At 41.1% G+C, this 18,211-nt stretch overlaps 1 protein-coding gene across 1 annotated transcript in view; it reads left to right on the forward strand.

Moving 5' to 3' along the window:
- Positions 1-895: 895 nt before the first annotated feature.
- Positions 896-18,211, forward strand: part of TNKS2 (tankyrase 2) — a 67,152-nt gene continuing 49,836 nt past the window's right edge. The window contains exons 1-2 of the mRNA XM_049645414.1: positions 896-1,380; positions 16,841-17,065. Of these exons, the coding sequence (XP_049501371.1) occupies positions 1,182-1,380; positions 16,841-17,065 (424 nt within the window). The 5' untranslated portion in view covers positions 896-1,181. The remainder of the gene's footprint in view (positions 1,381-16,840; positions 17,066-18,211) is intronic.

Here is an 18,211-nt window from a genome sequence, read left to right on the forward strand (position 1 = left end):
GACCCCCCCACTCCCCACCCCCACCCCGCCCCAGGCAGGGCTCCATCCCACGACCCTGGGATCATGACCCAAACTTAGAGGCTCAACCGACTAAGCCACCCAGGCGCCTGGCTAGATCACTACCTTAACCGTGACAATTATCTCTGTGGTTTTCTTGCTTCTGTGGTCTACATATACATCGCAAATCATTAAACTTTGTCAGCCATCCGTATACCCAGTGTATCCACACCTCATTCAAATCAGTACAATATTGATATATGTATGGGCCCGTTAGTTCTGAGCTAATAACGATAGCAAGAGTAATTAATCAGAGCCATCCCTCTCAATAATTTAGAATAGGAACAAACTTTCATCGCTCTCCTAATTTCCTTTAAATGAACTTGGGGCAGCTCATCCAAACTTCCCATGAAGTGGAAAGCAACTCATTCGTTTTCGAGAAGTGACTTACAAGAAACAACAAAAGAGCAGTTGCAGGGGAAGGGAAGAGACAGTAAACAGAAAAGAAATCCCCCGCCCTCACCCCACCCCCAGGAGAAAGGGATTGTGGAAACTGAAAAGTGGAGACTAAGAATTCTAAAAAAAATATGCAAGATCGGGGAAAACCTTTCAAGCGCTCTTTTCAGTGTACAACAATAAGGAAATTCAGCTCAGGAAAACCATGCCTTAAAAAAAAAAAAAAAAGGCAAGAAACAATCATTCGACTTCAGCAAAACCCACTGCAAAGATGGCGGTGGGACGAAGCCCCTTCTCCTCTCGCCGCCAAAGGGCCTCGCCGCGCATTTCCCACAAACCCCTCCGCGCCGCCCGGCTCGCAGAAACCTGCCGGGCCGGTCGCGGACCACTGCGCAAGCGCGGCACCACGTCACGTGCCCTCCCAGGGCTCAGCGGAGCTGGCAGGAGGGGCCTTGCCAGCTTCCGCCGCCGCGTCGCTTCGGGGCTCGAACGGCGGGTTCGTGCTGCCTCTGTCGCCGCCGCGGGGCACCCGGGGGTCGCGGGGCCGAGCGAGGGGCGCGCGGCAGCGTGGCCATGGGACTGCGCCGACCCCGGTGACAGTAGGGAGCCCAGCGGCCCGGGCCCTGAGCGCGTCTCCTCCGGGGGGCCTCGCCCTCTTGCTCGCAGGGCCGGGGCTCCTGCTGCCGTTGCTGGCGCTGCTGCTGGCGGCGGCGGCGGCGGCCAGGATCATGTCGGGCCGCCGCTGCGCCGGCGGGGGCGCGGCCTGCGCGGGCGCGGCGGCCGAGGCTGTGGAGCCGGCTGCCCGCGAGCTGTTCGAGGCGTGCCGCAACGGGGACGTGGAGCGAGTCAAGAGGCTAGTGACCCCCGAGAAGGTGAACAGCCGCGACACGGCGGGCAGGAAATCCACCCCGCTCCACTTCGCCGCAGGTAACCGGGACCAGTGCCTCCTCGCCTCGCCCCACCTGCGCACCCGGGCTCTCAGGCCTGAAAGCAGGCACGGTGGTCCTCTGCTTTTCCTCGTAGGACTCGGGTGCTGGTCGTCTCGCTCTCGCCGATTGGGGACCGAGGCGAGGACTTGGGGGTAGGGGGCGAGCGTGTCCCACTCCCTGGAATTTTTTTTTTTTTTTTTTTTTTGCTTTGTTTTGTATCAACAATACCTGTACCAACTTCCGGTCTTGCTACTCTCAAAGACTTCCAGACACAAGAAAGAGTAGGGGACCTAGTAGACTTTGTGATTTGAAAGGCCAGTGATCTTCCAAAATCTGTCGTTCTTGCAAGTTCCACTACAGCTCTTCCTTTGTAAAATGTGACGATGTAATTCAGGAGGAGTAGCTTAATTAGCCGTTGACACGTTAGTGTTAATGGGTTTATCAGGGTCGTCAATCATTAGCAAGTTTCTGGAGAGGCTAGAACTGGAAATAGTCAAGTTTGGGAAACCTGAGATCTGACTTGGGCTGGGTGCGGGTGGGTAGTGGCTGCTACATTAACACTCACAAGTTGGGGTGGACAGTGGTAGGATGAGGGAAAAGATGGTACAGGAACTTGAACTTGCATCTAGAACTGAAGTTGGGACTAACCTCGCCTCATTCTGAGTTTAGATTGTTTGAATTACTTTTACTTAATTATTTACTAGGTTGGCTTTATAAGTGTACTAGGTTTAATTGAAGAATTTAAAAGAACTAGAAATGAGACACTCAGTTTATTTCCATAAAGCATTTAAACTTTTCGCTTCGAGGAGAGGTTATATATCCTCAAGTGAGCCATGCATGATTGAAAATGGGAGTGGGTTCTCATACTTAGGATAATCTTGTTTTTTTTTTTTTTTTATTTTGTATTACATGGTTGTTTAAAACAATTTTGAAAAAAGCAGAAGGATGAGTTTTAAAGCATTCCCTTCTTTTAGAGTAGGCATGATGAGCGAGAAAGTGTAAGAAAAATTTCCTTGTTCACAGATAATTGCTTTTACTTGATTTGTTTGCTTTAACTTGCCCTGTTTTAAAATCTAAATACTACTAAGAGGTAATGCTTTCTATATCAGGTACAACTTTGTTGGGTTCCTATTGGGGAGCCTTTTTAAGAGGAAGGTATGGTGGGAGAACTAGAAACAGCCTGTGGGCAGCAGAAAGGAAAGGGGGAAAGCCACTGAAGTCAGATCTCACCTGTTTGCCATTTTGCCTAAAATTTTAGTCTTTTCTCAGCTAATTTGGGTTGTCTCATTTGGCCATGTAGTCAACATTTAAGCAACTGATTTGGCAAACTCATAACCAACTGATAAGTAATCCAAAGGGTAGTGTTACTTAGATTCTGTTCACTTGATCTGTGGGATAAAAATAACCAAGCAAGATCTTAGTTGCTACCTTTCAAGAATCTGGTGTATTAATGAGTTCATGTCTGAAAATAGTAGTATTTAGAGATTATGGGATTAGCTTTTCTTATTGACCTTGTTCCTCCCCCACAATCCCACCCTCGGTTCTGTCCCAACATTTCGAAGTACTTTTTTACATAGATTTCATGTGACTCAGACTGAAGTAAAAAAACTTGTTTTAGGAACCAATCTATCTCACTATTTACCCAAATTATCTGGTACAGGTCATATGACTAAGAATTTAAGGTACAAAGGGAGAATAATAAAATAAAAATTGTGAATGGTGTACATTAAATCAGAGCATTAAAAATAAAAGCCCTGCATTTAAACCCAGGCATATGAGAAACTTATTTAAAAATTAGTTTTGTAAATTCAATCTGAGTTATTAATGAGAAAATATGTTTTTTGTTTTTAAGTTTATATTTATTTTGAGAGAGAGAGAGAGAAAGAGCGTAAACAGGGTAGGGACAGAGAGAATCTCAAGCAGGCTTCGTGCTAGATCCCATCAACCGTGAGACTGTGACCTGTGCCGAACATTAAGAGTTGGACACTTGGGGCGCCTGGGTGGCGCAGTCGGTTAAGCGTCCGACTTCAGCCAGGTCACGATCTCGCGGTCCGTGAGTTCGAGCCCCGCGTCAGGCTCTGGGCTGATGGCTCGAAGCCTGGAGCCTGTTTCCGATTCTGTGTCTCCCTCTCTCTCTGCCCCTCCCTCCCCCGTTCATGCTCTGTCTCTCTCTGTCCCAAAAATAAATAAAAAACGTTGAAAAAAAAAAAGAGTTGGACACTTAATTGAGCTGCCCAGACACCCCAGAACCTGTTTTAATTTTTAAATAAATGCATTTAGCTGCATTTACTCTTACATATGGAAAATACATTTAATAATCTCTTGTAGATAGCTGTCAGTCATGTTGATATGCATGTAAACACGCCGTTGGAAGCTCATTGTAGGTGTGGGGACTATGTAACTGCCTGACCAAGTAGTTTCTTGTGTTTGTACATTATAGAGTAAGGTACAAAGGGGAAAAATGTTTTGTTTTGTTTTGTTTTCAGTAGGCTTCGTGCCCAACACAGAGCCCAATGAGGGGCTTGAACTCACAACCCTAAGATCAGGACCTGAGCTGAGATCATGAGCTGGAATTATGTGTAGCTTAATCAACTGAACTATCCAGGAGCCCAGAAAAAAATATATATATACTTTTAAGCCAATTAAAGGGGGAAGGGGACATGTTTTTGTCTTTCTGTTTTGATGTCCAGGGAATAGGAATGAGAGATCTCTGCAGACCAAGGAAATGAATCATGATAGAAGAACAGTTTAGAAAAATTTGGTATGGCTCAGTCGGTTAAGGGTCTAAAATATTTAGCTATAAAGAATAAATTGCTAACCCCAAAGGAGTTAAGTTCTTCTGTTAATGAAAAATAACATAAATAGGAACTTTTTTCCTATTAGGTGCTTTTTATTATTAAACTAGATTGCATTTCCTCTAGATAAATACTCTTTAAGAAGCCATTTCTTATGAGAAAAATTGTTTCCTCTTCAGTCCCCCACCACACACACAGGATATGAATGATTTTTTTGTAATGCATCACAAAACTTGTAGCGGCAAGTTGATGGTAGGGAGACTGCAGCTCTAATTTTGCTAAAAGCAATAACACCTGAAATTCTTGACAGTGTAATCCCCTAGAAAACAGCAGTTTTCAGTAAAGGAGATTGGTTCTCTGGATTTATTTCTGAAAGATGAAGAAGAGGGACAGAAACTTTAGGAAAAAGCCATGTTGTTGTCTGTCACAGCCAAAGAAGTACATAGCGTGCTGTAGAATCTTAGGATGGGGTTGGGGGTGGGGATAGAATTCCATGACTTCGGTCTTTGGGGTGTGCGGAGAGGTATCATTCAGTAGAGAAATATGTAAAATCATTTATTAGGTTTAAAGAATTCAGGTATAGAAATGGTGGGAAGAGATGAGGTACATAGTTGTATGTTATTGGAGAATGACAAGTTGAAAAGAGCTTGCATTGTGGAGTTCTAGCTAAACAAGGTATCACTTGTTCTGCAGTTGTGTGCTACTCAGCCATCTACATTGGACTAGTCAGACTCAGTTTCAGTTCTTATATTCAATGGAGTGAATTGCAAAGGGTTGTTTGTTTTATTTTTTTGGTTCAGTTTGGTTTTTTATTCAGAGGAGGGTAGTGGAATTAGAGCATCTGGAAATTATTATAAAAGCAACAGATACAAAAACTAGAATTACTTTAGGGATGAAAGAAGACTAAGGTTAGACAGTGTTAGACAGAATGTTACTGTCTTCACATATGTAGAAGACAAGTAGAAGAGTGAAATGGATATTGGATATGACTTAAGTGGCTTGGGCAATCAAAACCGGGGCCAGTAGGTGAAAGGTTACAAGGAGTCAGACTGACTTTAACAATCTGTTTAACTGTGGAATTGGCTGCAAGTGTCCAAACAGTGGTTGGATTGGCATCTTTCAGAAATGTGGAAAGGATTCCTGCATACAGGTGGGCAACTGGACCAACAGGTCAGAATCTGGATTGGTATAAGAAAGTGGAATGTTTACCCCCAATTGAAGGTTTTAACAGCTTAGCTACCAAAGATATAATAGCTTTTGTGATTGCCATTCATATCCTTTCCCAAAACGGTGCTGTTGAAGACCTCCAAAAACATTTCAATAGCATTTCCTATTCTTGGCTGTAGGCCAATACCATAATTATGGGAGATACACAAGATATACCCATATTCCTTACCTAGGACTAGAATTTTTTTTAAGTTTTTTATTTTTGAGAGACAGAGAGAGAGTGAGTGTGAGCAGGGGAGGGGCAGAGAGAGAGGGAGACACAGAATCTGAAGCAGGCTCCAGGCTCTGAGCAGGGCCTAATGTGGGGCTCGAACTCATGAACTGTGAGATCATGACCTGAGCTAAAGTCGGATGCTCAAACCGACTGAGCCACCCAGGCGCCTCTAGGACTAGAATTATAGATTGTTTCCAGCATTGGTTTTTGCTGTGGGAGATGATTAAATCCTATATCAGTAAAAAACCCGAATCTGAAATAAAGACCAGTCTATATAAGAATTCAGGGAACCCCTGGGTGGCTCAGTTGGTTGTGTGCAACTCTTGATTTTGGCTCAAGTCACGATCTCACAGTTCATGCAATCAAGCCCCACATCAAGTTCCTTGATGGCAGTGTGGAGCCTGTTTGGGATTCTCTCTCTTGAAATTAATAAATAAACATTTTTTAAAAAGAATTTAGAATCTTTGGGGCACCTGGTTGGCTCAGTCAGTTAAACATCCAACTTTGATTTTTGGCTCAGGTCATGATCCCAGAGTTGTGGAATCAAGTCCAGCTTAAGATATTCATATTCTCTCTCTCTCTCTCTCTCTCTCTCTCTCTCTCTCTCTCTCCCCCCCCCCCCCCCAAAATGAAACAAACAAAAAAAACCACTTTAGAATCCTTTCTTGACTTACCAGATCTCCCAGTATATTCTCAAGACTTGAGCTGTACTTCTTTCTTCAGATCTTGCTAGACTTAGAGATTGACTTCAATAACAATAGTTTGGAGTACTTGTTTCAGTACTTCCCCATTCAGATTATCAGGATTTGATCAACCCAAAGCCTATGGCATTCTTTTCCAAGTTTCTCCTAGTCTGACCAGAGAGGTAGTATATCTGTCCTAAGTTGAGCTAGGCAAAGCGTTTTTCCCTGTATTCTTCATTCTAAAATATATGTGGAAAATATGTTTCCGGATGTTAGTAAAGTTAATAGTAAATGAGAGGTTTAAAATGATATTCCTCAGAAAAATTTGGTAAGAGTCCTGGCTATATAAGTCAAAGCTGAAGGCCGCTTGATTATACATTCCCAACTCTCAGACCACAAGAGCCTTCTCAGTTTCATGGCCTTGTTGACATTTTCTGTTTCTGAGCTTTTCCTTCTGGCAAAGTCCTACAAGAGACCAGCCTACCTTTAGACTAGCAGGACACAGGGACAGCATTATCATTTTGTATTGGACTGGTTATATCGATGGCCCATCCCACCTTCGGACTGTAAAAGGAAGGAGAGGTGGTGGCTTTTGGTGAATATTCCTAAGCATCCAAATTGATTTCTATTGTGACTTCCACAATACTGTGGAAAACCATTCCAAAAACTTTGGAAGCCATTCACTGAAAGCATATTTTAGTATGGGAGCAAAATAAGATACTGTTAACAATACAGTAGTATTGAGAATACTGCTCTGACAAGAGTTGGCAATAGTTCCGAGACTGATAGCACCTAGATAGTGGTGAAATTTGACAAGAAAGAAACTGAATAGATTTCTTAATAGCCACAAATCATCAACTCCATACTCTCTGTGAGGGTCATTTGCTTACTGTTCCAACAAAATATTAAACATTGCACTAAACAGATGTTTATTAAGTCCTGTTTTATGCCAGATACTGGCTTTGGCCAGTGAACAGAAATGAACAGGATACAATACCTACCATTAAGTGACACAGTTTATTGATCAGTAAATTCACTTTACAAATAAGTCTGCTTTGTTTCACTGTCAGTGCTTTTTAGTGAATTCAAGCTCAAGTATGATTTCATCAGTATTTTCTTTCTTTCTTTCTTTCTTTCTTTCTTTCTTTCTTTCTTTCTTTCTTTTTTTAATGTTTATTTGTTTTGAGAGGGAGGGAGTAGGGAGAGAATCCCAATCCAGCACAGAGCCTGACACAAGGTTGGAACTCATGAACCGTGAGATCATGACCTGAGCCAAAATCAAGAATTGGACGCTTAACCAATTCAGCCACCCAGGCGCCCCTGATTTCATCAGTGTTCTCAAATGTAGAGTAGTGTTTGAAGATGAGTGCTGTCCCATAATTATCAAATAGACTGCATTGTATCCAGTGTATCCTGAGCAGCCATGACTGCCAATGAGATCCTTGGGATTTAGAGATTGGCACTAACTCTAAGGATATACCTTCTCAGGTTTTACCTGGCCAGTGAGAGCATTATCAAAATATATCCTATATATCCTGAAATGCTTTTTTTGTTTGTTTGTTTGTTTGTTTGTTTTTAAAGAACTGAGTACTTAACAGAAGACTTTGAACTGTTTTTGAGACCATATGAATGAAGATTTCATCAAGGATTAGCCCTCAGAGTTCAGGAAGCATCTTAAATCTAAAGGTTTTGCCAAACTCCCAACAATAAAATGCTTAGAATTTGAAATAGCTACCTACTGACCCCCCTCTAAACCCCCCCCCCCCATGCCAAGGAAGTGGCTTCAGGCATTCAAAAGCTGAGAGTCCTCATCTACTCTTTTAGGATAGCAACATGATCTCTACTCACATAGTATAGTCATTACAATGTGACTTGTAAAAAGTGCCTATATCTGCTGTCAGCCTCCTGACAGGTTTTAGTCATCCTAATGGCTAGAGAATCATGTTAATACAAAGTTACTGAACAGTCATCTGTGTCTTGGACTGTTGGTAACTGTGTAGGTATAATAACTTGACCCATTCCACCCCTGTTTCTTCCCCAGCTAAAACTTCAGTTTTAGTATTTAGTCATACATGTCAGTATTGAGTCTCTTTAACTGGTTTTAAGCAACCTTCTTCAATTCCCAAATGATATTTTAATAGAAGGCTACTACTTGACTTCAGCTAGATCACCAGTCCTTTGGGATAGATACCTTCATAATTGACACAATATCTTGTAATAATTACATGTTCAACTAAAGCTGTTTCTTTTTTGAGAAGTTAGCCTGTGAATTACCATTTTGATTACTTCAGATGTGCTGATTACCATTGAAGAAATAGTGATCCTCCTTCTAAAAGTGGGCACATCAAGTAGCGTTCCCTAAGAAGAGATACTTTGACTAATTTTTCTTTGTTCTGATTCCTTTTCTCTTACTCTCCAGTTTAAGAATTCTTTTATAAAAGGGGCGCCTGGGTGGCTCAGTCGGTTGGGCGACCAACTTCGGCTCAGGTCGTGATCTCGCGGTCCGTGAGTTCGAGCCCCGCATCGAGCTCTGTGCTGACAGCTCGGAGCCTGGAGCCTGTTTCGGATTCTGTGTCTCCCTCTCTCTCTGACCTTCCCCCATTCATGCTCTGTCTCTCTCTGTCTCTAAAATGAATAAACATTAAAAAAAAAAAAATTAAATAAAGTTAAAAAAAAAAGAATTCTTTTATAAAAGCATTTCCTCCAGGTGGGTGCTGAATGGCTGGGAAAGCAGAACTATTAATTGGGGCAACTGTGGATGGCTTACTTGGAGAGGACAGTAAGATCAACAACGCTCAGGCAGAGATAAGGAAGACGAAAGTCAGAACATAGTGGCAAGATATTTGGCCTTTTCCTCCTTAAAATTTTCCCTCTTGGGTTCTGCAGTGCCATCTATTCTTAATTTTACTTCTTAGGCTCCTTTTCTCATAGTAATTCAGCAAATATCAACAAATTGCTGTGTGCCACACAGTGTGAAAGACACTGGGAAAGTAATAATAAACTAAAAGACATGGCTCCTGCCTTTTATGGAACTTAAGAGTCCAGAAGATGAGTAAATGGTAAATCCAGATTTTAGTAAGTGTCAGAGGTTATTGCCATGAACAACCAAGAAAAAAAAAAAATCTCCATTTCTCCGCAGGTTGCGTTCTACTAGAGAAAAGGGGGAGACCAAATAAAGAATGTTAAGATAGAAAGTAACACTGGTGGGTAGAATGGACTCCTTTAGATAGGATGGTCAGGGATGGCCTCCTTAAGGTGGTGATATTTGAACAGAATAGACACTAGGAGGAATGAATAGTGAGTGACGGCTACCGTGCGTAGTGAGAAATGCAGAGAACAAGGGAGGAGCAGTCCAAGCAGGAGGGCAGCATGTACCAAGTCCCTGAAGTAATGTTGGCACACTTGAAACAGAAAAAAAGCTGGATCATAGCTCAGAAAGCATAGAGTGGTGTGAAATGTACTTAAGAGAAGTAGGTAAGAGCCAGTTTTCATGCAACAGGCCTTGCAGGACACAGCACAGTGATTAAATTTTATTCTGTGAGCATCAGTGGGAAGCCAGTGAGCTTTTTTTTTCCCCAATTACTCAAACTTTTATTATATTTCAGGAACAGAAGTAATCAAGAATTTAAATGTAGTACATTTAGCCAGTGAACTATTCTAAAGTATCACTGATGATATAATGATAATGTAATATTGGTACATATTTAAATAATTTAGGTAAATTTAAGTAACTTACTAATGATGATTTTATTTTGTTTTTTAAGTTTATTTTTGGGAGAGAGAGAGAGCACAAGTGGGGAAGGGGCACAGAGGGAGAGGGAGAAAGACAGACAGAACCTGAACCGGGCTCCAGGCTCCAGGCTCTAGGCTCTGAGCTGTCAGCCCAGAGCCCGGTGCAGGGCTCGAAACCACAAACCATGAGATCATGACCTGAGCTGAAGTCAACCAACTGAACCACCCAGGTGCTCCGATGATGATTGTTTTCAAAAGGTCCCTTGGGACAGAAGTAGAGTGAGGGGCCCAATTAGACTGTTGTAATAATACAGGCTGGAGACAATAGTGATTGGGTCGGGGCAGGGTGATTGGAAATGAAGAGAAGTTCCGGAACATGTTGAGTTTAAGATGCCTTTAGAATATCCAGGTAGAGATATGTCCAGTAAATTGTCTGTAATTCAAGTGAAAAGTCTAGCTACACTGGAGATTTAAATTTGGAGGTTATGTATGTAGTTGGTACTTAATGCTGTAGGAGTAGATGAGATCACCTAGGAAGGGAAAAGAGGATAGAAAACTGAATCTTGAGGAATGCTGACATTTAGAAATTGGGTGGAGGAAGCAAGAAGGCCTCAGCTAGATAGGACTGTCCAAGACTTGAACTCCTCTTCTGCCAGAGACCTGTTTTGTCTGTAGCCTTCCTCATCTGAGTTGATGCCAGCTCCACCCCTCTGTTTCTCAGTTCAAAAACCTTAACATCATCCACGACTCCTCTCTCTCTCACCTTTTTACCCCTACCATCACCCCACATCCAATCCATGAAGAAACTATACTGCTTCTACCTTCAGAGTACCCAGAATATGCCCTAATTACTCTCACAATTGCCACCAGATTCTTAGAGTGGTCCTCAAGCCTGTCTTTCTGGCCCTCATTAATTCTGACCTCATCTCCTACTTTGCTACAGCTTTCTCACTCAGCTCCAGTCACTCTGGCCTTACTGTTGGCTGTTCTTTCAAGTCTTTGATCAAATGTTACCATCACAGCAATACCTATGGTTATAGCAGCGCTTTTGATAACAGCCCAATTATGAAAAGAGCCTAAAAGTCCATCAACTGACGAATGGATAAAGAAGATGTAAGTGTGTGAAATATTACTCAGCGATCAAAAAGAATGAGATCTTGCCATTTGTAACAATGTGGGTGAAACTAGAGTGTATTATGCTAAGCAAAATAAGTCAGAGACAAATAAATGATTTCACTCATGTGGAATTTAAGAAGTAAAACAGATGAACATAGGGAAAGGAAAGCAAAACAAGATAAAAACAGGGAGACAAACCATAGAACAAACTGAGAGTTGGTGGAGGGGTGTTGGGTGGAGGGATGGGCTAAATGGGTGATGGGCATTAAGGAGGGCAGTTGTTGGCACCTGGATCACTCATTTGGTTAAGTGTCTGACTTTGGCTCAGGTTATGATCTCACTGTTTGTGAGTTTGAGCCCCGTGTCCAGCTGTATGCTGATAGGTTGGAGCCTGCTTCAGATTCTGTGTCTCCCTCTCTCTCTGCCCCTCCCCTGTGTGCTCATGCGCGTGCGCTCTCTCTCTCGCTCTCTCTCTCGCTCTCTCTTTCAAAAATAAACATTAAAAATTTTTTTAAGTAAAAGGAGGGCACTTGTTGGAATGAGCACTAGGTGTTCTATGTAAGTGATGCATCACTAAATTTTATTCCTGAAATCATCATTGCACTATATGTTAACTAACTTGGATTTTAATTAGAACAGCAAAGGGGCGCCTGGGTGGCTCAGTTGGTTAAGGGTCTGACTTCAGTACAGGTTATGATCTCACAGTTCAGGAGTTCAAACCCTGCATTCAGCTCTGTGCTGACAGCTCCAAGCTTAGAGTCTGCTTCAGATGCTCTGTCCCCCTCTGTGTGCCCCTCTCCCACTTGCTTACTCATGCGCGCGCACTCACTCTCTCTCTCTCTCTCTCTCAAAAATAAATGTTAAGAAAAAATTTTTAAAGAAATAAACCAAGAACAACACTGCCTATGATGACCTCCTTGTTCAACTTTACAACCCATCTCCTTACACCCTGATCACTTCTTATTCTGCTTTTGTTCTCATTACCTTCTAACATAATTATTTTTTGCATTTATTGCTCATCTCTCCCACCTCCACAGAATAGAAGTTCCTCACAGGCAGGGATTTGGTCTCTCATTCACTAGCATGTCCCAGGCACCAAAAAAAGTGTCTCTCATATAGTAGATATTCCCTAATCATTTGTTGAATGAATGGATGAGACAGGAGGAAAACCAGTAGTGTGTGATGAAATGGAAGTTTTGGAGACACTATTTCAGGAAGGAAGGGAGTAGTCAGTTGCCAAATGTTGTTGAGAGGTCTAGTCAAATGAAAATAGACATATATCCCTTGGATTTGGTAACATGGAGATTTTAAGTAACCTTGATGAAAGCAGTTGTAAAGAAGCAGCAGAAGCCAGATTGGATTTGGAAGAGGAGTGAATAAGAGAAAGAATTGATGGCAGCCTCTAGAGATTTGATTATGAAGTGGAGCAGAAAAACGGAAATTTGAATTTAAGGAGAATATTTTGTATAAAATGGAAGATACAGAACATGTTTACATACTGTCAGGAATGATCTAGTAGAGAGGGAGGTATTGTTGGGAGTGGGGAGAGAACAAAGACTTTGAGAAGGGACTAAAGTACAAGATGAAAAGGGATTGATCTTTGATAGAAAGTACACTTCAACACAACAGAAAACTAGCTTCAGATGCAATTTTGATGGTCACAGCTCCAGCTCATACCAGTTTCCTGAGTTCAAGATTTGCGGAGCTTTCTACTTGGCATTCATTCCACAGGCACCTCAAACTAAGCAGTTCCAAATCCAAATGATCTTATCCCATGAAACCTGTTTCTCAAAGATCTGACGGCCACCCCTTCCTTCTCCTCTTTCCCCAGAGTAAAGAAGTTACCAGGTGCTTTCTTGTCTCTTTAGTTACTCCTGTGTACAGTAGAAAAAATTAGAACCAATTTATCCCTGAGAAAGGACCTACAGGTCTCCAGCTGTTGATGGCTTGACTTATGATTGTACTATTTTACAATGGTGCAAAAGCGGTATGTCAGTAGAATCCATAGTTCGAATTTTGAATTTTGATCTCGTTCTGGGCTGGCACCGTGCAATACATGTTGGTGATTCTGGGCAGAGGCATTGAGCTGCAGCTCCCAGTCAGCCTGTGATCCTGTAATGACAAGGGTAAACAACCGATACACTTAAAACCATTCTGTTACTCACTTTCAGTATAGTGTTCAGTAAATTATATGAGATACCCAACACTTTATTATAAAATAGGCTTTCTGTTAGATTTTGCCCAACTTTAAGCTAATACGTAAGTATTCTAAGCATGTTTAAGGTGGGCTAGGCTAAGTTGTGATTGATGTTCAGTGGGTTAGGTGTATTTAGTGCATTTTGGACATACAGTATTTTCAACTAAATAGGTTTATCAGGATATAACCCCATTGTAAGTTGAGGAAGATTTGTAGTTAAATTATGGTACTTCCAACAGATAAATTAGGTAATGATAGGAGTTGATTTCTGGGATATTACTAGAGTTTTTAAAGGAGGATGCGAAACTCTTTTTGCTGTTTTTAAATACTAGTAGGTATTTGTCCTTCAGTAAGCACTTTTATGTTGTAGCAGCATATTTATGCTGTTTCTAAGAGGAGGCTTAGTAATATAGGAGTAATTTCCTTTGGGTCTTTGTGAGGGCTTTTCAAGGAGGATTCAACCTGAATTGTATTATTAAATTGAATTCAGTTAATTTGCAACTCTGTGAGTGCCAGTTATGTACCAGGTGTTGGGTATTTTTGCAGTGATCATGAATTTTATAAGATTTCATTAGGAATTGTAAGCTCACAGAGATACATGCACCCTCCTCTCCTCCCTGTTCATTGCGGCATTATTTACAATAGTCAAGACCTGAAGCAACCTAAGTGTCAATTGATGGATGAAGGAAATGTGGTATATGTATATTTAATGGAATATTATTCACCCATAAGAATGAAATCTTGCCATTTGTAACATGGATTGACCTTGAGGGCATTATGTAAGTAAAAGAAAGAAATACTGTGTGATCTCACTTATGTATGAAAGCTTACCCCCCCACACCCCCCCCCCCAAAAAAAACCCCTCCTAGAACAGATTGGTAGTTGTCAGAAGTGGGAGGTGAAGGGGTGGGTGAATCAGTGAAGGTGGTCCAAAGATAAAAGCTTCCAGTTACATAATAAATAAGTCCTGGGGATGTAATGTACAGTATGCTGACTATTTTAATCACTGTATATTTGAAAGTTGCTAAGAGAGTAGATCTTAAAAGTTCTCATCACAAGAAAAGGAAATTTGTAATTATGTGTGCTGATGGATGTTAACTAGACTTAACGTGCTGTTCATTTGACAGTATATAAAAATGCTGGATTACTATGTTGTACACTTGAAACTAATACATTATTTGTGAGTTGTGTCTCAATTTTTTTTTTTTAAAGGCAAAAGATTCCACTAAAACCTGCCTGAAAACAGTTTTAAAAACAGTATTCCATAAGACAAAGTCCAGATACCACCTTAGCATGACATAAAAGATTTTTCTTCATCTGGTTATCTGCCTAATTGGCATTCTCTGTCTTATCGTGAATGATTTGCTTTTTCATGCTTCCGTGTCTGTGTACATTTTGTCTCTTCTGCTTGGACTGCAGTGTTCTACCCTTGCTCAGATCCTTCCCACCCACCTCTCCTCTCCTCATTTTCTTCATGATCCCTTGAAGAAAAATCCCTTGATTTTTCTGTAAGTCTTCAATTCAGATTTCACTGGAATCTCCTTGGGTAGTCCTTCCTATTCTCTGCTTTTCCCCCAATTTAGGTATTCCTTTCTTTGGACTTTAGTAACATTTTTGGTATACCTCTGTTATGGCAGTTGTATTGAAATGATTGCCTTTTTTTGTTTTTCCACATCTTAAATTGTGAGCTCTTTGAGAATAGGGAGAATCAGAGATAGGAAGATACTTATCTTTGTGACATGGAGCCTAGCAATATTAAAACAAAGAATCCAGTTAATCTTTCCAACCATCTAATTCTTACATCAGCTGCAACTAGGCCAGCCCCAGGCATACACCTTAAAAAGATTCTACTGCTGCTTTTTTTTTTTTTTTTTAAGTTTATTTATTTTGAGAGAGAGTGCAAGCAGGGGAGAGGCAGAGAAATAAGGAGAATCTCAAGCAGGATCCACACTGTCACCTCAGCCCATACAGGGCTCGAACTCCTCAAACCCTAAAACCATGACCTGAGCTGAAATCAGGAGTTGGACACTTAACCAACTGAGACACCCAGGCACCCCACTACTGCTGCTTTCTCATTCAGCTCCCACTCTGGTTTTAGAAAAACTGTATTCAGGGTTGGTGGTTTTGAGAATATTCGGGTAAGGGTCATCTGGGTGGCTCAGTCAGTTGAGCATCTTCAGCTCAGGTCATGATCTTGTGGTTCATTAGTTCAAGCCCCGTGTTGGGCTTATTGCTGTCAGCCTTTCAGCGTTGAGCCTGCTCTGGATCCTCTGTCCCCCTCTCTCTGCCCCTCTCCTACTTGCACTTCCCCAAAAATAATTAAAAAAAATTTTTTTAGCAAAAAAGAATATTGGGGTAAAACTTTAGATGAGTGAGAAGGGGCTTCTGTCTCTCCTAGCACTCAGGTATAACCTCCCCATCTGCTTTAACATATGCCTGAAATTCTTCCCATTTCATTTTGTTTTAGCTGTAAAAAAGGTTTTTAGCGTTGTTATGTGAGAATGGTTAAGAGATTGAAATTCATTAGTACTGATTCTGTAAACCAGTATAAATGAGTTGTCAGACTTTTTTCTTTTGTTTGATATGGGGCCAGTTACAGCAGAACTGTGGAACATGGTTTTCTGAAGGAGGTCTCCTACCTAGAAAGAGGTTGCTTGTGTTGTGCACGTGACAACGTAGGGGCTCCTTTGAAGACACCTGATGTCACACTGTTGCCCAAGATCGCTTCTATTTTCATTGCATAGACTAACTGTAAGCAGATATTTTTTTGTGTTGCTATCTCATAGTCCCTAATTTAGTGGAACCATTTTTTTTTTGAGATAGATGTGGGAAAGAGATTCTAGCAAGAGTTATATACTTTGAATATCTGAAAATGTATGCACACTAAATATGCAGAACTCCATATTTGCAATTAGAAATGCCATTAGAGAGTGGGAAACATTTGAACTCTGGGCTTTCAGTCACTTACTTCATAACCTTTCTCTGAAGTTAGTTAGTACACTTGACCCTTGAGCAACGTGGGGGTTGGGGTGTTGATCTCTGTGCAGTCAGAAATCCACATATAACTTTTAACTCCCCAAAAACTTAACTACTAATAGCCTACTGTTGCCCACAGCAACCTTACTGATAACATAAACAGTCAAGTAATAATATTTCATATGTCATATGTATTATATACTGTATTCTTAGAGTAATAACAAAGAGAAAATAAAATACATTTATAGTACTGTAAAAAAATCTGCTTATAAGTGGACCCATGCAATTTAAGCCAATGTTGTTCAAGAGTCAGCTATACTACCTAAAGCATTGGAGAGTCCCTCTGCTTTCTTATTAGTAAGTGATATATTTCAGACCCTCTTTTCATCAATTATTTTTTTAATTGTATCTTTTGTTATTCTTCATCCAAAGACATTTTAGCGTGGCTAGTATTTATTGATACTAATTGATGTATTTTCTTTGGCAAACTTAAATGTGGATAATTTGTTTTCTTTTAGGTTTTGGGCGTAAAGATGTGGTTGAATATTTGCTTCAGAATGGTGCAAATGTCCAAGCACGTGATGATGGAGGGCTTATTCCTCTTCATAATGCATGTTCTTTTGGTCATGCTGAAGTAGTCGGTCTCCTTTTGCGACATGGCGCGGACCCAAATGCTCGTGATAATTGGAATTATACTCCCCTCCATGAAGCTGCAATTAAAGGAAAGATTGATGTTTGCATTGGTAAGTCTGTTTACTTTCCAGAATATTCTTGAAGTAACTATTCTGAATCTAAGTTAAATTCATTTGTTAATGTGATCAAATTCTGCCAGACTTTATTTAAATACTAGAGAATACTTTGTGATTTAATCTAACCATTATTTACTAAGTGTCTGTTTTTGTATGTTATTGAGCTTAAGTTCTTTAAAGAAGAGAGCACAAAATTCCCATTCTGTAGAAATTTAGATAAGACACATGAAGAAGCAAGTAAAGTCATGATAGAAGTGAACAGAGAGTGTTAGAGGATACTGAGTACCATGACTGGGTTGGAGTCAAGTTTCTCCTTCCTGGAGTCTTTCCAGGAAGTTGTGGGAGAAAGATTGAAAAGGTAGGTAGACTTCTTTGTAAAAAGCTTTGAATTGCAGATTAAGGAGCTTGATACTGTTATGTAGGTAGTGTGAAATCATTGAAGACTTTGGAGGAGACAGTCTGGTAAGAGTAGTATATTTTTGAAAGAACGATCTGGTACAGTGCTGGGTTGAATGGATGGCATCAGACAGACTAGCTTGGAAGCTGTAAAATAATCCCGATGAGAAATGAGGGCATCAAGGAGGGTTGTAGAATAGAAATGGCAGGATAAGTAAAGAAGCATTTGAAGGACAAATGATCAGTTAACAAATGATACAGGATTGGCCTGATAGGTTGGTTGGTCACTGGCAGAAAATTATAATTGAAAAGATTATTTGAGAGTTTTCATTAACCCTGGTATTGACTTTTCTGAGCCTAACAGTCAAGGGTTTCAGACTCTGCTTACCTTAGCTCTATTTCCTGATTCAAAACAAGGACAGCTGAAATCCTTGAGACAGCTAGAAAACCAGTTCGGTGCACTAGGAAAAGTCCAGGTGCTCTATGCTGGATTTAAAAGTTGCTCTCTTGGGGCACCTGGGTGTCTCAGTCGGTTAAGCATCCGACTCCAGCTTAGGTCATGATCTCACTGTTTGTGAGTTCCAGCCCCACATTGGGCTGGCTCTGTGTGCAGACAGCTCCGAGCCTGCAGCTTACTTTGGATTCTGTCTCCTGCTGTCTCTGCCTCTCCCCCGCTTGCGCTATCTCAAAAATAAATAAACATTTAAAAAAAAAAAAAAAAGTCGCTCTCTCCTCACCCCAAAA

This window comes from Panthera uncia, chromosome D2, assembly GCF_023721935.1.
Source record: "Panthera uncia isolate 11264 chromosome D2, Puncia_PCG_1.0, whole genome shotgun sequence".
Lineage (NCBI taxonomy): Eukaryota > Metazoa > Chordata > Mammalia > Carnivora > Felidae > Panthera > Panthera uncia.